At 47.7% G+C, this 22491-nt stretch overlaps 1 protein-coding gene across 2 annotated transcripts; it reads right to left on the reverse strand.

Annotated features, from left to right (window-relative positions):
- Nucleotides 1–1730: 1730 nt before the first annotated feature.
- On the reverse strand, nt 1731–22063 carry whamm (WASP homolog associated with actin, golgi membranes and microtubules). Of its 2 annotated transcripts, none has more exons than XM_083652664.1 (11): nt 21429–22063; nt 19630–19803; nt 19281–19431; nt 17711–17880; nt 17159–17372; nt 14749–14933; nt 12329–12415; nt 10120–10215; nt 5535–5955; nt 4431–4573; nt 1731–3378 (listed from the first exon to the last, which is right to left on the reverse strand). In XM_083652664.1, exons 1-11 carry the CDS (start codon nt 22008–22010, stop codon nt 3217–3219), a joined length of 2385 nt encoding a protein of 794 aa, XP_083508790.1. In that variant the 5' UTR covers nt 22011–22063; the 3' UTR covers nt 1731–3216. The 2 variants fall into 2 exon arrangements, with proteins under 2 accessions (XP_083508790.1, XP_083508789.1); XM_083652663.1 differs by having other exon boundaries at nt 5535–5958.
- Between the last annotated feature and the right edge of the window lie 428 nt (nt 22064–22491).

Raw genomic sequence — 22491 nt, forward strand, 5'->3', positions numbered from 1 at the left:
GCGGTCGTGGGTTCGAGCCTCAGTCAGTTTTGAATGGTGACAGGCAGAGGGAAGAGACAAGAGCGCCCGGAGAAGAGCTGTGAGTGTGAAGGGCAGCTGGTGGTGTGAAGGAATAATACACACAGTGACACCGGGGCCAGAGGTTGTGGGTTTGATTCCCGGTCCGCTGCCACTACCTGGAGCTAAGGGGGGGGCTGCTCCTCCCCCCCTGACCTCTGCAGAGACATGAGCTGAGGGTTATGAGACAGAAAACCACAGAGAGCTGAAATTCTACTGACATCGGAAGTACGTTTTATGTTGTCGTCGTGGTCGAGCCTGGCTGCCGCTAGGCGTAAAAAAAACGTTTTGAAAAACTGCTCTAGACTCAGTATATGACATGTCTGAATCTCTTTGCAGTCTGTCCACAGTGTCCATTTCTGGTGGATCTGTAGGAGGCGCTGTGTCGCTCTGTGTATCTGCCTGTAGGAGGCGCTACGCTGGTGATGTTAAAGACAGGGCAGTGCTGTAATATGTCTCCTCCATCGGGAATCGAACCAACAGTCTACCTGTCAGACAGAGACAGTGACACTTGCATGCTAGCAAGCGAAACTGCTGTCCGTCTGACCACAGACTGTAGAAAGAGACGCAGGATAGCCAAGCGAATGTGATTGGACGAACGTTTGACGCTAGGCCAATCACAGGCAGAGAGGGTGCCTCCAGCCTTCGCCATGATCCGAAAAAAGAATATCGCCAACCGGAAGGCGGAAGCAAAGTTACTTCCGGTTAAGTCAGAAATAATAAAACCGAAACTTCCCGTTAAGGAAAGAGTGTAAAATACACAAGAGACAAACATTAGAGCTTTTATTTATGTCGCAATGTCGCAAAGAATTTCTTTACGTCCTGTCCGTCTCTCTCTCTCTTTAACTCTCTGGGCAATGCTCATTCTATGACTGGGGATGAGTGGGCGAGTTGGTGAAACATCGTTAAGAGACTATGCTGCTCTCTCTCTCTCTCTGTGTGTGTGTGTGTGTGTGTGTGTGTCTGTGTTTGTGAGAGTGAGTGAGAGAACCATGGGCCACCACCACTGAGAATTCCTGTTTCCATAGTAACAGTAGCTGGCGGAATTTCACATCTACACTGAATCAGATGGTTTGCCCAGTTACCTGCTGCCATGTGTGTCTCCCCCAGGTGCACGGCCGCTTTCTCACCTACACGCACACACACACACGCGCGCACACACACACGCGCGCGCACACACACACACACACACACACACACACAAAGTGTTTGGGGCCCTGGAAACGAGATGTGGTTTATGAGCAGGCATTATGACTTTGCTCCTGGCAGCTCTGTAAGGACCCAGAGAGCTGAGTGAGTAAACCCAGTTAGTTGCAGCTGGCTGGGAGATGCTGCCTCTCACTGCAGAGAGAGACCCATATCTCAGAGCGTGGACCACTTTAGATTGGATTTTGCAATATGACTCGACGTGCGTTTGCTTCGGATCCGCCCAGGCGCCGCACTCGCTGGGGCTCGAACCACCGGGCTCAGGCTGACAACTCTTTAGCGGACGATGTGGCTCATTGAAATAAGTGGCTTTCATTGTGAGCAGCAGGGTCAAGCTAAGCTAACAGAGATCAGGTTAAGAGCACGCGCAACTCCAACAGGTTCAAACGTCAACGAATAGATGAATGAAATAGAAATGAGCAGCAGCACCTCCGAGAGTATAGACACAAACATGTCTTCATTTATTCTTAAAATACAGCAGCAGCAACAGGTGAACATACTGTAGCTGACCTGTTAACCCATTGATACCTGATGCAGCATTTGCGTGTATATCCCTCATTTGTGTGCGTATCCCTTTAAGACCACAAACCGCGTTAACGCGGTTCGCGGTCTTAAAGGGATACACACACAAATGCTGCATCAGGTATCAATGGGTTAAGCACATGGCACACAAATCCATCTTTCTCCAACAATTATTAACATTCTAATGTTGGCAGTTGTCTCAGAATGTTTGTGAAAACAAAGTGCTCCATGGCACACTAACACTAATACTTTTCACATGTGCACATTTAAACGTTCAAAAATAAAAAGGAAACGACAGAAGTGGCATTTATTATCATTATCTGCAAACCTTTATAACGTTTAACCGTCCAATATTAGAAGAAGTGAAACCAAAACAGAATAAAAACCAGTGCTTCATAGTCCTCTACGTGTTACACCTTCAAACGCTCTGAGAAGTCCTAGTAAATGAATTAAGTGCTGTGTGTCACACGTTCAAAGGTCACGAGTACAAAGTTTGCCCCGAACGTGATGTATTACCTGTGACTGTGTCACCAGGGCCATCTAAAGCTTCTCTGGGGATTTGAAGATGAGCACAGGACTGTGAGGTGAGCCGTGAGGTGTGTGCACAGGTGTGCACAGGTGTGCACTTCAATGTTCAGTGCTAAAATCAAGAAACCCTGTTGGTTAACGAAAGGCAAAAATAATCCAACATTCAAGGTTCATTTGTTATGGCATCATAGAGGAAGAAATGTCACATCATAATATAATTGCATGAGAGAAAACATTGACACGTTTCTAAATCAAAGACAGACAAAAACAGGGACACAAGTACACAAGACTACAAGTCTATAATACAACAACTACAAACATGGAGATTGTAATTAATGCTACTTGATTACATTTAACTCCTCGGCTAGAAAGGAAATGCAATAGCCGCAAAACTCATGATTTGCGGGAGCCCTCATTAAAGGTACAGTCTGATCAAAAATAACTCAAGACTATTCTGTGCAAAGGTGATGGACGTCAGCTGAGTGTGGAGTCAGTGCAGTAAGACGTTTCCACCACAGGGTTTCTCCTGCTTCCCCCCCCCCTGCTGTGTGACTGTAGCTCACCAAAGCCCTTTGAGACAGTGAGCGATGGGAGCGATGTAGTCATTTCAACACCTACAGTACAGTAATACGCTCAGCTTGGGATTCCTGTAAACCTACTACAGAGTCAGAAGAGAGGAAACTCACTTTACCACTTGGCGGTTAGTTTTGAATGAAGCAGTTTTTGCGTGGCGTTACTGTCACTTTGGGATTATTTTGAAATGACAAATGAGATAACTAGGTGACAACTCAAACAAGAAGCCTTTTGATGAATATTTGACAGCCACAATGAGACTATGGAGAAAGAATCAGAGCAGAGCTGATGCGTGCTTCGTGTGTGTGTGTGTGTGTGTATATAGTGTTCTCAGCTGTCCCACTCTGTAGACTGGATCTCGTCGTCTCCTCGGTTCTCCTCGTCCTCGTCGGAGTCAGCGGAGACCTTCTTCATCCTCTGCATGGCGGCCTTGATGCTGCGCTCCAGCTCGTTGTCTGGACTGGTCTGGACCTCTGAACGCACAGCCACCATCTGCAGCAGCACACCAGGAACATTCACTTTCACATTTGTGTTCAAACGTTACCGTCAGTCCCCCACAGTCTGAAATGAACACCCGCCAAGCGCCAAATGCTCTTCAAATTTGTAGTTGATCGGACAATCATATTTGAACACCTCAGTTATGTGCTGTCTTCTTTGGTCTTAGCCAAGTTGTCCCTACTGACCAGTGACCACCATAGAACCATAGACCCTCTCTGACCGTGAGCCAATAAAATCAAAGCTCTGTATCAAACAGACTGTTGATTGGCTACCTGCTACAATGACTCTAGAAAAAGGAGTGCAAACGTTTCTCCCCTGCCTAGTTAACTAACCTAACATTACTTGGGGATTACTATCAAAATGTGAAATATAACTCAGGTTATATATATTATATATTATGTATGTGTGTATAACAAATTTGATCGATGCACAGTATACCATAAGTGAGTGAACAAGTTTTAAATTAACACAAATACCTGATTCTTTACACAAACTAGCATTGAAAATGGGTAGGATGACACATTTCTATGAAAAATGTATATTAATTATTCTCACCAGTAAAACTTATTTTGGCAGGTCATTCTTTTGAGTTGACTGACTGTTGGCAGGTGAGCAGTTAATGTCAGACACTGACTGTCCCTTCAATACGTTTTCCAGACAAGATTTTCATTACACAATAAAAACACATAAATAAAAGCACAAGACACATCATCACAATATACCCACAAATAGATGAACATAAGACCAGACAAGGTTATATGTTTTTTAACACCCAACGTATTTTTGACTGCTTCAACTCAACCCTGAACTCAGTCCAAGCCACAGCTGCAACCCATAGACATTTAGCTAATATGTCTTTCATACTGAAGTTGTCCTCAGTTGCAACCATCAAAGTGATTATAAGATGAATTTACTTGATGTATATATTTATATAACTTCTCAGAACATCTAACAATTGATTCACACACCGACCCTTCACTTAGACCACAGACGGTCAAATCAAAGCATTCTCCTTCTCCACACGTCTGTAGTGTTTTTCTCCTCACCTTCTTCAGGACGACTCCCCCTCGGATGGCTGACATCAGGTTGCTCCTCACGTCGCCTGCAGGGCGCGCTGTCCCGGGAGCCGGGACCTTCCGAAGCTGGATCTGACCTCGCTGCAAGGAAGCCAACACTTCGTCCATTGTCCCTAGTATGAGAGTGAGAGAAAACACACAATTTAAAAACAACGGACAGACTCAAATCTTCCCTTCAAATATAAACAATCATATGTTTTGAAATATAAACAAGGCGAGAGCAGGATCACATATATATATATATATATATATATATATATATATATATATATATATATATATATAAATAAAACGGCTCTCTCAAATCAAGCAATCTGATTGGTTCACAGCCATTGTATAATTCTAATAACCCACTCCAATAACCCATAATAACCCATGGCCATGGGTTATTGGTTGCCATGGCAACTCTCTTACTAAAAGCCTTTGGTTACCTCAAAAAAAACAAATGGCGGAGACAGCTGTCAGATCCTTGTGAATCGATCTTCGCTTATAACTTTACTAATACTTCGCAGAAAATTATGTTTTGTACAAGAATAGATGCGGGCTAATGTCTTCTTTGCAAAAAAAAGGCTGTTAACCCCGCATTTAACCCCGCATTTAACCCCGTAACGTTAGTTGGTGTCGGGCTTTGCAGAAAGCACTCAGCTTCTCAGCAAGCTCTGAGAATGCAGCGCTGCGCTCGAGCTGCCTGTCGGCTTTCCAGAAAGCTCTCAGCTTCTCAGCAAGTGCCAGGATTGGCCAATGTCAACTTCAGTCTCCAGAACGATCCAATCAAATCACCCGCACGTTCTTGCGGTCCCGCCTTACAGTAGTGTTTCAACTGACTCTATCAGAATACCATGCCAGTCGATCTTATAGTATTATTATTATTATATTATTATACTTGGAAACCGTTTTATAAAAGCAATATAGCACTCGAGCTGCGTGGTGTTGTGGCGAATATATCCCGCTGATAAGCTGTTATCCCACGAGGCCTGCGGCCTTGTGGGATAACAGCTTATCAGCGGGATATATTCGCCACAACACACTGGCTCTCATGCTATATTGCTTAAATATATCATATTTCGCTCTCACCTATGTTTTGCTTCAGAGTGTTCTTGGCTGGGAAAGGGACGGCCTCTTTCTCACGGAGTGGCAGCGGTGCATCTTGGGAGGGCGGGGGCGGGGCACGGGCGGGGGGTGGGGCACGGGCAGGCGGAGGAGGAGGTAGAGCGGGAGGTGGGGGTGGAGGAGGTGGAGGTGGGGCTGCAGTGGGGCTGGCTGTTGAGGGTGGTGGTGGTGGTGGTGGGGCGTAGATCTGGACGGGGATGTCTTTGGGCTGAGGTTTCTTGGGGGTTCTCCTGGTGCCGGGCGGTGCTGGACGGGTGGGAGGGAGAGGCGGGCCGAAGCTGATGAAGGAGAGCGGCTGGGAGTCGTCATCGTCGTCGGGCCACGGCCACGTCCCCGAGGACGACGTGGTGGACTGAGGCGTCTTCAGCATGTACTGACCACGACGCTTCTGGGAAGAGACGAGAAGACGATTTAGGGACAGACAGCATGGACACATGATGAAGACATGGATTTAGGGACAGACAGCATGGACACATGATGAAGACATGGATTTAGGGACAGACAGCACGGACACATGATGACACCACCCACACACAAGTCTGAAGTCTCACAGCGATGAACCCATTTCACTATTAACCGGTTTAACGGTTTAAAACAACAGCTTTTTTTGAACAGGAAAACATTTTGACGCGTTGTATTTCTGTCCTCACTCTCAAAAAAGGGACATCATGGTACTGTGGTGTGCACTAAGGACACATGCCGGAGACAACTCGAAGAAGAGTTGGTAACTTGAAGAGTTAAAAAATCACCCTTTGTTTATTTCAACAACACAACTTCACTTCCTAGTTGCCACAGACCACAAAACTTAACCCCCCCCCGGGTGTATGGGAAACGTAGTTCCTAACAGTAGCGTGAATGTATTTGTAACACATACATGAGCGATATTGCAGTGAATTATCCAGTGTTGTGAAATAAATGAATGCATGATAATTATGATTTTTTTCGTACATCTAAATCTACATCTATAATCTTGTTGCATCCCTACTCACAACAACAAAACACGTGCATAACACACACACACACACACACACACACACACACACACACACACACACACACACACACACACACACACACACACACACACTCACATAGACACACAGACACACACACACACACACACATAGACACACAGACACACACACACACACACACACACACACACACACACACACACACACACACACACACACAGACACACACACACACAAAGCGATGATGCTGATGCAGAGAGAATGAGATGAATGGAATAGCTCAGCCCGAAATTAAAATTCAGTGTGTGTGTGTGTGTGTGTGTGTGTGTGTGTGTGTGTCTGTGTGTGTGTGTGTGTGTGTCTCTGTGTGTGTGTGTCTGTCTGTGTGTGTGTGTGTGTGTGTGTGTCTGTGTGTGTGTGTGTGTGGGTGTGTGTGTGCTCAGTCAGCAGAGTCCATTGAAGTTGATAGGAACACTGAACACACGGGGAGTCGTTACCCCCCGCAGTTCAAACACTGAACACACGGGGTGTCGTTACCCCCCGCAGCTCATCTCAGCTTCTCCCACACAAACTGAACTTAACGAGGTATCTTCATACAGCTCCAAACAACGCATCAAATGTGTCTGTGTCATTTCTCCACACAGATCACAGCTGCAGTCAGTACCTCATTATCTCATAGGTTCCCCGGAAAAAAGGGGGATCATTTATTTTCACTATAATTGCATCCATAAGTAACACAATTTTGGTCGTGGGTTTCATCCACTTTCTGTAATAAAACATCTAAAAGCAAAACTCCTATCAGACGAGGAATCCTGGTGGGACCAAATGTGATCAAATGCAGGTCCGTGGTCTAATAATTTGTGTCAGTTGGACGTGAAAAGGTTTGAGAAGCACTGCTCTAGAGCCGGGGTTTGGAGGCGGGCCTCGCCAGGGGGGCTCCAAACAGTTTCAGGGGAGGCTCAGTGAATGGAAGTGAACATGACTTATTACAAGGAGATCATAGAATAGCCCAAACGTGTGTGATTTGATGAAAGAGATAGTTCAGAGATACAGCAGAGTCAGAAAGTAATAAATGCCTTCAGACAGACCTGTTTATGTAACAGCAATAAATAATAATAATAATATCAGGCTGTCTTGGCTCAATGCCATGGGATCAAATAACACAATCATGATCTCATAGGCGTTAGGGCTGTGAATCTTCACTGGTCTCACGATTCCATTCGATTACGATTCAGAGGGCTACGATTCGATTCGATTACGATTATCGATGCATCTCGATGCATCTTAAATCGATGCATCACTAGATGATTTATTTTTTCTCACTTTCTTTTTTCTCACTGTGTGGCTACTTTTAAAATAAAAGTGCATTTAGAATTGCATTGTATTATGACCCATAAATAAAATAAACAACTGCATGTACTTCCATCATATTTTATTTGATTATAAAAAAATAAAAAATAAACGATTTTTGACATTTGTGAATCGATGCAGAATCGTGCACGTCCGCATCGCGATGCATCTTATAATCGATTATTTCGAGGATTTGAGTGAGGGGGGGGGGGGGGGGGGGGGGGGGCTCCTTTTTCCAAGCTTTGTCTGGGGGGAGGCCCACAGTCTCAGACTTTGAAACCCCCTCTGCTCTAGAGCATTGTCAGCGAGGACAATATAATACGAAGGGACATTGGGGTGAGTAAATCATTTTCATTTGTGGATGAACTCTTCCTTTTAGGACTTTAGAGCAGCAGGAAGCTATACAGACAGAGTGAGAGAGCAGGACCTCTCTGAAGGACTTTAGAGCAGGAGGAAGCTATACAGACAGAGTGAGAGAGCAGGACCTCTCTGAAGGACTTTAGAGCAGGAGGAAGCTATACAGACAGAGTGAGAGAGCAGGACCTCTCTGAAGGACTTTAGAGCAGGAGGAAGCTATACAGACAGAGTGAGAGAGCAGGACCTCTCTGAAGGACTTTAGAGCAGGAGGAAGCTATACAGACAGAGTGAGAGAGCTGGACCTCTCTGAAGGACTTTAGAGCAGCAGGAAGCTATACAGACAGAGTGAGAGAGCTGGACCTCTCTGAAGGACTTTAGAGCAGGAGGAAGTTATACAGACAGAGTGAGAGAGCAGGACCTCTCTGAAGGACTTTAGAGCAGGAGGAAGCTATACAGACAGAGTGAGAGAGCAGGACCTCTCTGAAGGACTTTAGAGCAGGAGGAAGCTATACAGACAGAGTGAGAGAGCAGGACCTCTCTGAAGGACTTTAGAGCAGGAGGAAGCTATACAGACAGAGTGAGAGAGCAGGACCTCTCTGAAGGACTTTAGAGCAGGAGGAAGCTATACAGACAGAGTGAGAGAGCTGGACCTCTCTGAAGGACTTTAGAGCAGGAGGAAGCTATACAGAGAGAGTGAGAGAGCTGGACCTCTCTGAAGGACTTTAGAGCAGGAGGAAGCTATACAGACAGAGTGAGAGAGCAGGACCTCTCTGAAGGACTTTAGAGCAGGAGGAAGCTATACAGACAGAGTGAGAGAGCAGGACCTCTCTGAAGGACTTTAGAGCAGGAGGAAGCTATACAGACAGAGTGAGAGAGCTGGACCTCTCTGAAGGACTTTAGAGCAGCAGGAAGCTATACAGACAGAGTGAGAGAGCAGGACCTCTCTGAAGGACTTTAGAGCAGGAGGAAGTTATACAGACAGAGTGAGAGAGCAGGACCTCTCTGAAGGACTTTAGAGCAGGAGGAAGCTATACAGACAGAGTGAGAGAGCAGGACCTCTCTGAAGGACTTTAGAGCAGGAGGAAGCTATACAGACAGAGTGAGAGAGCAGGACCTCTCTGAAGGACTTTAGAGCAGGAGGAAGCTATACAGACAGAGTGAGAGAGCAGGACCTCTCTGAAGGACTTTAGAGCAGGAGGAAGCTATACAGACAGAGTGAGAGAGCTGGACCTCTCTGAAGGACTTTAGAGCAGGAGGAAGCTATACAGACAGAGTGAGAGAGCTGGACCTCTCTGAAGGACTTTAGAGCAGGAGGAAGCTATACAGACAGAGTGAGAGAGCTGGACCTCTCTGAAGGACTTTAGAGCAGGAGGAAGCTATACAGAGAGAGTGAGAGAGCTGGACCTCTCTGAAGGACTTTAGAGCAGAAGGAAGCTATACAGACAGAGTGAGAGAGCTGGACCTCTCTGAAGGACTTTAGAGCAGGAGGAAGCTATACAGAGAGAGTGAGAGAGCTGGACCTCTCTGAAGGACTTTAGAGCAGGAGGAAGCTATACAGACAGAGTGAGAGAGCAGGACCTCTCTGAAGGACTTTAGAGCAGGAGGAAGCTATACAGACAGAGTGAGAGAGCAGGACCTCTCTGAAGGACTTTAGAGCAGGAGGAAGCTATACAGACAGAGTGAGAGAGCAGGACCTCTCTGAAGGACTTTAGAGCAGGAGGAAGCTATACAGACAGAGTGAGAGAGCTGGACCTCTCTGAAGGACTTTAGAGCAGGAGGAAGCTATACAGACAGAGTGAGAGAGCAGGACCTCTCTGAAGGACTTTAGAGCAGGAGGAAGCTATACAGACAGAGTGAGAGAGACGGACCTCTCTGAAGGATCGTAATCGGCTCAGCGTCTTCTCTCTCTCCTGGTCCACCCACTCCTTCCTCCTCTGGTCCTCCTCCTTCTTCTTCTCTCGTTTCTGCAGACAGCAGGGGGAGACAGTGAGGGAGAGACAGACAGCAGGGGGAGACAGTGAGGGAGAGACAGACAGCAGGGGGAGACAGTGAGGGAGAGACAGACAGCAGGGGGAGACAGTGAGGGAGAGACAGACAGCAGGGGGAGACAGTGAGGGAGAGACAGACAGCAGGGGGAGACCGTGAGGGAGAGACAGACAGCAGGGGGAGACAGTGAGGGAGAGACAGACAGCAGGGGGAGACAGTGAGGGAGAGACAGACAGCAGGGGGAGACAGTGAGGGAGAGACAGACAGCAGGGGGAGACAGTGAGGGAGAGACAGACAGCAGGGGGAGACAGTGAGGGAGAGACAGACAGCAGGGGGAGACAGTGAGGGAGAGACAGACAGCAGGGGGAGACAGTGAGGGAGAGACAGACAGCAGGGGGAGACAGTGAGGGAGAGACAGACAGCAGGGGGAGACAGTGGGGGAGAGACAGACAGCAGGGGGAGACAGTGAGGGAGAGACAGACAGCAGGGGGAGACAGTGAGGGAGAGACAGACAGACAGCAGGGGGAGACAGTGAGGGAGAGACAGACAGCAGGGGGAGACAGTGAGGGAGAGACAGACAGCAGGGGGAGACAGTGAGGGAGAGACAGACAGCACGGGGAGACAGTGAGGGAGAGACAGACAGCAGGGGGAGACAGTGAGGGAGAGACAGACAGCAGGGGGAGACAGTGAGGGAGAGACAGACAGCAGGGGGAGACAGTGAGGGAGAGACAGACAGCAGGGGGAGACAGTGGGGGAGAGACAGACAGCAGGGGGAGACAGTGGGGGAGAGACAGACAGCAGGGAGAGACAGACAGCAGGGGGAGACAGTGAGGGAGAGACAGTGAGGGAGAGACAGAAAGCAGGGGGAGACAGTGAGGGAGAGACAGACAGCAGGGGGAGACAGTGAGGGAGAGACAGACAGCAGGGGGAGACAGTGGGGGAGAGACAGACAGCAGGGAGAGACAGTGGGGGAGAGACAGACAGCAGGGGGAGACAGACAGCAGGGGGAGACAGTGAGGGAGAGACAGTGAGGGAGAGACAGACAGCAGGGAGAGACAGACAGCAGGGGGAGACAGACAGCAGGGGGAGACAGTGAGGGAGAGACAGACAGCAGGGGGAGACAGTGAGGGAGAGACAGACAGCAGGGGGAGACAGACAGCAGGGGGAGACAGTGGGGGAGAGACAGACAGCAGGGAGAGACAGTGGGGGAGAGACAGACAGCAGGGAGAGACAGTGGGGGAGAGACAGACAGCAGGGGGAGACAGACAGCAGGGAGAGACAGTGAGGGAGAGACAGACAGCAGGGAGAGACAGTGGGGGAGAGACAGACAGCAGGGGGAGACAGACAGCAGGGAGAGACAGTGAGGGAGAGACAGACAGCAGGGGGAGACAGACAGCACGGGGAGACAGTGAGGGAGAGACAGTGGGGGAGAGACAGACAGCAGGGGGAGACAGACAGCAGGGAGAGACAGTGAGGGAGAGACAGACAGCAGGGGGAGACAGACAGCACGGGGAGACAGTGAGGGAGAGACAGACAGCAGGGAGAGACAGTGAGGGAGAGACAGACAGCAGGGGGAGACAGACAGCACGGGGAGACAGTGAGGGAGAGACAGACAGCAGGGGGAGACAGTGAGGGAGAGACAGACAGCAGGGGGAGACAGTGAGGGAGAGACAGTGAGGGAGAGACAGACAGCAGGGGGAGACAGCAGGGGGAGACAGACAGCAGGGAGAGACAGACAGCAGGGGGAGACAGTGAGGGAGAGACAGTTAGGGAGAGACAGACAGCAGGGGGAGACAGTGAGGGAGAGACAGTGAGGGAGAGACAGACAGCAGGGGGAGACAGCAGGGCGAGACAGACAGCAGGGGGAGACAGACAGCAGGGGAAGACAGACAGCAGGGGGAGACAGTGAGGGAGAGACAGTGAGGGAGAGACAGACAGCAGGGGGAGACAGACAGCAGGGGGAGACAGACAGCAGGGGGAGACAGACAGCAGGGGGAGACAGACAGCAGGGGGAGACAGACAGCAGGGGGAGACAGTGATGGAAGACAGATATGAGAGACAGTTGGATGTTGGGCTGCCATGGTGACGTACCAGTTGGACTTGGTGATGCTGGGTGAACACTATGGAGCTCTGCTCAGCCACATGATGCTTCTGCTCCTGAGCCTCCACACACTGATCCTACACACACACACACACACACACACACACACACACACACAACACAACACACACACACACACACACACACACACACACACACACACACACACACACACACACACACACACACACACACACACACACATACAACACACACACACACACACACACACACACACACACACACACACACACACCACACAACACACACACAACACACACACGATGTATTTATGTCCACATAAATACATCGTACAAAGGACATAAACACTAATAATGCAGTCAGATGCTGGGAGACAGTTAGTTACAAAAGTGCCTAGTTGGCGACCACAATAATGCGTACAACAACAACAAAAAACACCACACAGGGTGATGGCAGTGACAAGTTGACAGATACAGTTACACTATAATACAAGATATTGGTTAGTATCCAGTATTCACTTCAAGGATACAAAAAGCAGAGCCTTCTCCATATTGAGAGGCTACCAATAATAGCAGAGAGCAATACCTTGCTAGCTGTTTGGCCCTTCTCTTAGGTAGTCCAGCCATCTGGAGGCCTCTCACAACCAGTTTGTGAACATGACCCCGGCTACCAAATATGAAAACTACAAGTGTACAACTGTAGCCCAGCTGTGAAATGGGTTAGGGTTAGGGTCAGCCTACCTTCATGTGGTGCACAGCCTACCTTCTTGTTGGGTTAGGGTTAGGGTCAGCCTACCTTCATGTGGTGCACAGCCTACCTTCTTGTTGGGTTAGGGTTAGGGTCAGCCTACCTTCATGTGGTGCACAGCCTACCTTCTTGTTGGGTTAGGGTTAGGGTTAGCCTACCTTCATGTGGTGCACAGCCTACCTTCTTGTTGGGTTAGGGTTAGGGTCAGCCTACCTTCATGTGGTGCACAGCCTACCTTCTTGTTGGGTTAGGGTTAGCCTACCTTCATGTGGTGCACAGCCTACCTTCTTGTTGGGTTAGGGTTAGGGTCAGCCTACCTTCATGTGGTGCACAGCCTACCTTCTTGTTGGGTTAGGGTTAGGGTCAGCCTACCTTCATGTGGTGCACAGCCTACCTTCTTGTTGGGTTAGGGTTAGGGTCAGCCTACCTTCATGTGGTGCACACAGCCTACCTTCTTGTTGGGTTAGGGTTAGGGTCAGCCTACCTTCATGTGGTGCACAGCCTACCTTCTTGTTGGGTTAGGGTTAGAGTTAGGGTGAGCCTACCTTCATGTGGTGCACAGCCTACCTTCTTGTTGGGTTAGGGTTAGGGTCAGCCTACCTTCATGTGGTGCACAGCCTACCTTCTTGTTGGGTTAGGGTTAGGGTCAGCCTACCTTCATGTGGTGCACAGCCTACCTTCTTGTTGGGTTATGGTTAGGGTCAGCCTACCTTCATGTGGTGCACAGCCTACCTTCTTGTTGGGTTAGGGTTAGAGTTAGGGTCAGCCTACCTTCATGTGGTGCACAGCCTACCTTCTTGTTGGGTTAGGGTTAGGGTCAGCCTACCTTCATGTGGTGCACAGCCTACCTTCTTGTTGGGTTAGGGTTAGGGTCAGCCTACCTTCATGTGGTGCACAGCCTACCTTCTTGTTGGGTTAGGGTTAGGGTCAGCCTACCTTCATGTGGTGCACAGCCTACCTTCTTGTTGGGTTAGGGTCAGCCTACCTTCATGTGGTGCACAGCCTACCTTCTTGTTGGGTTAGGGTTAGAGTTAGGGTCAGCCTACCTTCATGTGGTGCACAGCCTACCTTCTTGTTGGGTTAGGGTCAGCCTACCTTCATGTGGTGCACAGCCTACCTTCTTGTTGGGTTAGGGTTAGGGTCAGCCTACCTTCATGTGGTGCACAGCCTACCTTCTTGTTGGGTTAGGGTCAGCCTACCTTCATGTGGTGCACAGCCTACCTTCTTGTTGGGTTAGGGTTAGAGTTAGGGTCAGCCTACATTCATGTGGTGCACAGCCTACCTTCTTGTTGGGTTAGGGTTAGGGTCAGCCTACCTTCATGTGGTGCACAGCCTACCTTCTTGTTGGGTTAGGGTTAGAGTTAGGGTCAGCCTACCTTCATGTGGTGCACAGCCTACCTTCTTGTTGGGTTAGGGTTAGGGTCAGCCTACCTGCATGTGGTGCACAGCCTACCTTCTTGTTGGGTTAGGGTTAGGGTCAGCCTACCTTCATGTGGTGCACAGCCTACCTTCTTGTTGGGTTAGGGTTAGGGTCAGCCTACCTTCATGTGGTGCACAGCCTACCTTCTTGTTGGGTTAGGGTTAGGGTTAGGGTTAGCCTACCTTCATGTGGTGCACACAGCCTACCTTCTTGTTGGGTTAGGGTTAGGGTCAGCCTACCTTCATGTGGTGCACAGCCTACCTTCTTGTTGCGGAGATATGCTCTCCGGGCACAGATGCTGCCTCTCTTGGTCTCCAGGTTCTGGAGGCGTCTCCTCAGCTGCCTGACAGCAGGAGAGTCTGTCTGCTGCTGAGCTGTGTGGGCCAGACTGTGCAGCTCCTCTGGCTCCTCACACACATCATAATACACCACCTCCTCCTTCATCTCTGAGACACAAACGCAGACTCCCCGTCAAGCCAACAGCCTTTTCCACACACACACGCGCGCACGCACGCACACACACAAACGCGCAAGCACACGCACACACACACAGACACACACACACGCGCACACGCACACAGACACACACACGCACGCACACGCACGCGCACGCACACACACACACACTCTCACTCACACACACTCACACACACGCACGCACACACACAAACGCGCGCGCACACGCACACGCACACAGACACACACACGCACGCACACACACACACGGCATATGGGAATATTAAAATAAGATGATCTGGGTCCAGCATGGTGGGTGACATGAAGCTTCATTAGGGATATGATAATATTAATAATGTATTAAGGGATACACAATGTTTTTTCGCCGATATCTGATATGTTGATATTTTCCAACTCTTTTGGCCGATTGCCGATAGCTGTATGTGTGCATCACCCCCCCCCATCCAGACTCTCCTGTAGTGGAATGAACACATGATCACTCTTATAGTGATGGTCCACTCTGGCAGATGCAAACATAAAAACATACAACGCTTCTCAAAATGTACACATTTAATGTGCAAAATAAGAAAACTACTTCAACTTAGGTTATGTAAAACGTTTGTTTATCTAACCATTTTCTTTAGTGAAGCATTTATTCAAGCGTCGAGCATTGGGGCTTAATATAATTAATTAATTAGATCGGTCATAACGACTGAAATGATCGTTGTGGGGCGATGGTGATATTTCAATTGAAAGCCTTTAGCGAGTCACTAGTCTAGTGTGAAACGGGGCAAAGTACGCTTTTAATATCATTCATTCATTCTGAAAAGTGCGTCAAAATTCAAATCACTTTCTCAGACGACCTACAGAACATTTACAGCATCACCTGAGTGCAGCCTGCAGATATCTTCAGAATGCAGAACCTAATATGGAACCTGCTGAGGAACATTGACTCTTGATTTGGTCCACAGCCTCGCAGCAGCCATCTTTCTTTCACAGCAGCCATCTTTCTTTCACAGCAGCCATCTTTCTTTCACAGCAGCCATCTTTCTTTCACAAACTCATTCTTTCATCGGTCCCCAAAAATCATCATTTCCTAGGAGGAGCAATTAGGGAACATGTCAACGCACCAAATATTTCCCCCAATTAAACGTGCTTTCAAGCCTATTTTTTTGCATTATTTTAAATAGTTTTCTGGTAAAAAGAAGAAAAAAAGAAAAGAAAAGATTTTTTTTTTTTTTCTTTTCTTTGTCAGAGGAAACCTTGAGGCTTTTCTCTCAGCTCACCTGGGTTGTGTACTTGGAACTTCTTGTATAGTGAATTGTGAAAAGGTGGCCTCTATGGAGGAGCTTCATAGACCTTTGACTGAAGGTTCCTTGAATGTTTGAGAGTGGACTGTCCAAGGCCAAGAATCACCATTCCACTTGTATGAAAAGCTGTCTGTTCCACAGCGTGATTCATATTGCTCAGAAAAGAGTCGTGTTCAATGATTCCAACATATTGTCTTTGTAAGGACAAAATATGATTCTGCTGAAACGGCAATGAAAAACCATCGCATGAACGATTTAGAATTTAGTCCTGCCCACAAAGGCTCTGATTGGCTCAATAGTTTCTCTGAGAGGGGCGTCTAGCAGAGCCGTGTAGATAGAAGAGTCGCGACATCTCCGTTCACTCCAATGGACCAGTTTTTTTACTCTCAAGAGTTCCAGGAAGTAAGGTTCTGGATTAAGCAGCACTGTCGAGTTGCAGCAAAATGGACAGTTTGTGTTGTACTTTGAAAGGGATTTTTTTTTAAAGAATCAAATTGTACATTATCACCATTATTTTAGCATTCAAAAGTAGTGCGAGACCCCTTCCTGGCTGTTCATTGGCTAATGAGTCACACAATGGTTAATGAGACCTCCGCTGACGCCACTCTCTTACTAGATAGCTCTGGCGTCTGGGTAGTGTTGAGGGAAAAGCACACGGCTTCAATTCCCAGTTGCGGTACTTCCGAAAATCCAAAAAACAAAAAAACTTTAAAAGTTTATCTGAGCAAGAACAAGTCGTTGAGCAACACCAGACTCTCTGAATCACTCGACAAAATCTGAGGAGTGGGCGGGACGCGATTCAGGAGTCTGGAAGCAGGCAACTACTTTATAAACTGTTACTAGCATAAAACACAACTACTTTATAAACTGTTACTCACTATGGAACCAATGATCGTAGAGCATACCTTTCATCTGCCTCCGCAGGGTGTCGATCTGAGCCACCAGCAGCTGCTCCTCGTTCTTCAGGATCTCAAACTTGGTGTCGTAGAGCTCCAGCTGAACCTGGTAGAAGTTCAGCTCCAGCTGGTCCACCGTGTCCTGCTGCTGCTGGCCACCCTCAGCTGCACATCTCTGGCCAGACAGAGCAGACACACATCTCTGGCCAGACAGAGCGCACAACTGCACCACAAAACAAGGGTGCCAAGTCAGATTGTGTCAAACACACTGGAGATGAGACTGAAACGTTGTAATAATTCCAAACAGACATACAAACAGCTACTAGACTAGTGAAGATCTTGGCACTGCTGAGAAAGATCAGAATGAGCCAAAGCCCTGCCAGCGTGCAAGTGTCCAACATGCCAACTTGGAAAGTGTAGACTAATTTAAAAATGAGACATATATTTTAGCGCGTTTTTTGTTCAGCAGAGGACAGAGGGAGACACAGAGGACAGAGGACAGAGGGAGACACAGAGGACAGAGGGAGACACAGAGGACAGAGGACAGAGGGAGACACGCACCCTCTCTCTGATGCCGTCTTTCTTGCGGCCGAGGCACATCTCTGTGGCTCTCATGTGCTGCAGGGTTTCTTTGGCCAACAGGAAGCGGAGTTTCTCCAGTCTGGGAGCTGCAGACGCCCAGGCAGCTGCTCCAAAACGACACTTATCCTCCTCCATCTGCTTCAACATACCTGCACATGTGATGCATGTCCACAGCACACGTAAGTACATGCATGGAACCAGAGGAACATACTGTAGCACAAGAATAGGAAAAACACACGGGTGTCCGGCTAGTGTAGCGGTAGACTCCCTGCCTACCAACACGAGGGTCGCAGATTCGCGCCCCCGCTTTGCCTCCGGCTCGGTCAGGCGTCCATACAGGCACGATTGGCTGTGTCTGAGGGTGGGAAGCTGCATTAGGGGTATGTGTCCTGGTCGCTGCACTAGCGCCTCCTCTGGTCGGTCGGGGGTCCTGTTTGGGGCGGAAGGGAACTGGTGGGAATAGCGTGATCCTCCCAGGATCCTGCCGGTGAAGCTCCCCGCTGACAGGGGAAACGAAGCGGCTGGCAACTGTGCATGTGTCGGAGGAAGCATGGTGCTAGTCTACGGCTCTCCCCAGATCAGCAGAGGGTGGAGCAGCGACCGGGACAGCAGGGGGGAAATTGGACAAGCACAACTGGGGAGAAAATGTGGGGGAAATCAGGAGATAATAATAATAATATGAAAAAAAACTCTTACACTGTTAGACATTCATTTGTGATGCTCAGTGCCTTCCAGGAGTTACGAAGTATTGTGATCAATGTCAGGCTACTGTCAGTGGATAAATCCTTATCTCTTATTCTTCTATAATGGGCTTCTGCTGTAGTTAAAAGTTATACTTTTTTTATCCCCTTGGGGAAATTCACCCTCTGCATTTGACCCATCCTCTACTAGGAACCTTCCTAGAACTAGGAGCAGTGGGCAGCCACTGTGCAGCGCCCGGGGACCAACTCCAGTTCTTTTTGCCAGTACCTTGGTCAGGGGCACTGACAGGAATATTAACCCTAACATACATGTCTTTCTTGATGGTGGGAGGAAACCGGAGCACCCAGAGAAAACCCACACGGACACGGGGAGAACATGCAAACTCCACACAGAAAGGACCTGGGACGGACCGGGGTTCGAACCCGGGACCTTCTTGCTGTGAGGCAACAGCGTTAACCACTGAGCCACCGTGCCGTCCACACCTGTATGGTGAACGTTGGTGCAAAATGACAAGTCGACAAAGAATCTCCTCCTCTTTCATTCTGAGGGCCTGACACCAAAACCTGACGGTTATTGTTATTTGCCTGAAAAAATGTTCTGCTCCCTCGTAGCTGCACCCAAAACATATCAATGTCACATTGGGCCAGTTATCAACAGGAATACCACCAGATAACAAAAAGGGCTCCGACATACACACACACACACACACACACACACACACACACACACACACACACACACACACACACACACACACACACACACACACACACACACACACACACACACACACACACACACACACACACACACACACACACACACAGTAAAACCTAGTCTGCTATACCAGCCAGAGCCTTTGACGTCTGCACAAAGTAGGTGACCGTGATGTCCTGAATGGAGGAGACTGCATCCTCCGCTCGTCTCCTCCACTCCTCCGCCTCCTTCTCCAGAGCTGTGATCCTCTTAGGACCCAGGTCCTCATCCTCCAAAGACTTCTGCAGAAGACCACAGTGAGCAAGAAGAAGACAACTCTGACATTTAACGCACAACAAGGTCAGTTCAGTTCAAGTCCAAGTCAACTTTATGGTCTTCCTAACTCTACACAGCAACAAGGTAGACAGAGTAGGACTACACGATACACACGATCCTAAAAGTAAATGCCATAGTTGTCAAGCTGTCCAGCCTCTATTTACCAGGATGTCCATGTTGTAGAGGCAGGCCAGCTCTCTCATGTCTCTGAACGGCTGCAGCAGGTAGTGGAAGAAGGTGGTCGCCACGGTGACCAGGTCCTGGTAGGCCTGCTCCTCCTCCTGGTAGATGCTGAGCAGCTGGACCATCCCGTCAGCACTGCTGTGGGTCCAGAGCAGCTGCACATGGACAAGAAGACATCATGGACAAGAAGAAGACATCAACACCACTGCTTGGACTTATTCCCTTTGCCCTCGGCCAACTCTTCGCTCTGCAGAGCTATTCCAGTCTAGTGCTCGCAAGACGATATGGACACAATTATTATCAAAATAAGTAATGATCAAAAAGCATATGAGGCTATATTTATTACCAGGATTTCCATCCTCTCTAGAAGCAGGCCGGTTCATTGCATTGAACTGCATGGGAATTTTAAGTATGATAAAATTGCCATTAAAAAATATATATTCCTTTGTTGCAGATGTCATTTCGTGAGAGTTTAACTAGTCAGTCCCTCCAGGATTTTGCTGAGTTTTCTGTGTGATTTTTGTGATCAAAAATGCAGATTTCTCCAGCGGCTTTTCTCAAGAATTTCGAGCCAGCTGGTGCAATGTTATCCTTTTATTAATCAGAGAAAGTAATGTATCCCCATGAAAGAAACATAAATTATAGTTAGAATGTCATAGTCAGAATGTAACTATTCTCAGAGGAGACAGAATGGCGAGACACACTGAACTTGTGACATGACAGGTTTTATTTTTTTATTTTCAATATTTTGCCGATGTCTTTTACCCCCATAGGACTCAATTTGCCCCCTCCTTGATTTGTTTTGTTTTGTTTGGATTTAGGTAAGATAGAGTCAAGTACTGTGCCACCCCCCAGGGGAAAGTCAAGTGACACTGTGCTGCTGAGTATGATGTTTTTATGATGTCAAACAGGTAGTTGATTTTAAGCGGCTCCACTCTAAACTGCCCAGGTAAAAAGTGTGTCTTAAAATCCTCAGGCTCAACATGACTTTTCTTGGTGGAGGATCAAGTATATACAGTATAGGCCTACATGGTGTTTTGGAGAACTTGCATCTTTCTCTTGAGTTTGGATGTTATGACTGTAGCACACTGAACAGGTGTGATCCAGATGGCATTGCTGGTACAAGTTGTTGCCTCGTTTTTATGGCAAACTGGTTCTGCAGTGCAGAAAATTTTATTTGCATCCTTACGCTGTGCTTTGTGTGTGCCAAACAAAACAGATTTGGTTTTGCCAAGGTGTACAGGGCCCTGGGTTCCAGAATAGACTTATGTGCATTACGTTATAGATAGATAGATGTATATGACAGGGCCCTGGGTTCCAGAGTAGACTTATGTGCATTACGTTACAGACAGACAGACAGACAGACAGACAGACAGACAGATAGACAGATAAATCGATAGATACATAGACAGACAGACAGACAGACAGACAGACTGATTGATTGATTGATTGATTGATTGATTGATTGATTGATAGACAGACTGATTGATTGATTGATTGATAGATAGATAGATAGATAGATAGATAGATAGATAGATTGATAGATTGATAGATACATAGACAGACAGACAGACAGATAGATAGATAGATAGATAGATAGATAGATAGATAGATAGATAGATAGATACATAGATAGATAGATAGATAGATAGATAGATAGATAGATAGATAGATAGATAGATAGATACATAGATAGATAGATACATAGATACAGTAGATAGATAGATAGATAGATTCCAGGAGGACAGAGCAGACACTGAGCAGCAGGTCAGTGTCTCACCTCTCGCAGCTGGCGCTTGGCTCTCGCTATCTCGTCCTGCATGGTCTTCCTCTTGAACTCCTGCAGGTTTTCAAAGTACTCCTCCACGTCGCGTTCATCCTGTGAGAATAATGTATCGAGCACTATTTTGCGTCCGCAGATATCGATCGCCGTGCTGAAGTATTTCTCCAGCTGTCGACAAGGTGTATCCAAGTCCCTCTCGTCTTCGTCTGGACTCGACCTCCGATTCAGGAATAGCATATCCCAAATGTTGCCCTCTTGGAAGCCGGATAGCTCGGGAAGATAGGGTACCAACACATCAGCCACACATGTGAACTGTTGGTGGATGTGTTTCAGATCGTCCACAGAGAACAGTCCGGCCCAGCTCATCTGAGTGTCCCCTGACTCCCCCAAGGCAACGTGTTCCTTGCGTTTCTGCCGCTGTAAAGTCCGGTTGTGACAGGTGACAGCAAACTTGGACTCGATGACATTCCATTGCACGATAAATCCCAGCTTAAACGTCTCGTTTTCTTCAAAGATGTTACTTTTTACAGCGACCCAGCCGTCCAGGCTGTCCACGCGCTCACATTCTACGTGATTCATCTTAAACTAAAGATATTTCACTTGTGTCTGCGACGTTACAGACTCTGTTTACACCGTCCGCCATTTGCGTGACGTATGCTGCCTTCAAGTGTTCTAAAAAAACATAGGAATAGCGAAGTATTGATCGCACATGATTTAACAAAGTGATAAATACGACTGAGATAGGCGGAGTTTGATATCATATTTGCATACACTACACTTTTTCTAAATCAATACAAATGCAACCAAAACGACCTATATTAAAGAATATATTTTGTTATTTCCGACCAAAAAACAACAACATTTACGTGGAGCTTACGTGGGACACTTGAAGGCAACAGTAGGTCGCTTTTTTTTATCATGCTCAACTTTGACCTTTGAATCACGTGTTCAAAGGGGAATTCCACTTTAAAGTTGCAACATCGAGGCGATAAATGATGCTGAGAACAAACCTGCCTGGCAACATTATTTTAATTGAACAATGTACAAAAAGTTCGGTTCT

The sequence above is a fragment of the Poromitra crassiceps genome (genome assembly GCF_964638095.1).
Source record: "Poromitra crassiceps genome assembly, chromosome: 16".
NCBI lineage: Eukaryota > Metazoa > Chordata > Actinopteri > Beryciformes > Melamphaidae > Poromitra > Poromitra crassiceps.

What these genes read in the sequence shown, in the direction of transcription:
- whamm (XM_083652663.1), bottom strand. Translation starts at nt 22,010, where the DNA reads ATGAATCACGTAGAATGTGAGCGCGTGGACAGCCTGGACGGCTGGGTC. An exon ending in AAGACGGCATCAGAGAGAGG is followed by an intron (nt 17,373 to 17,710) that starts GTGCGTGTCTCC and finishes TTTGTGGTGCAG; the next exon opens with TTGTGCGCTCTGTCTGGCCA. An exon ending in CACTCTGAAGCAAAACATAG is followed by an intron (nt 4,574 to 5,534) that starts GTGAGAGCGAAA and finishes CTCTCATACTAG; the next exon opens with GGACAATGGACGAAGTGTTG.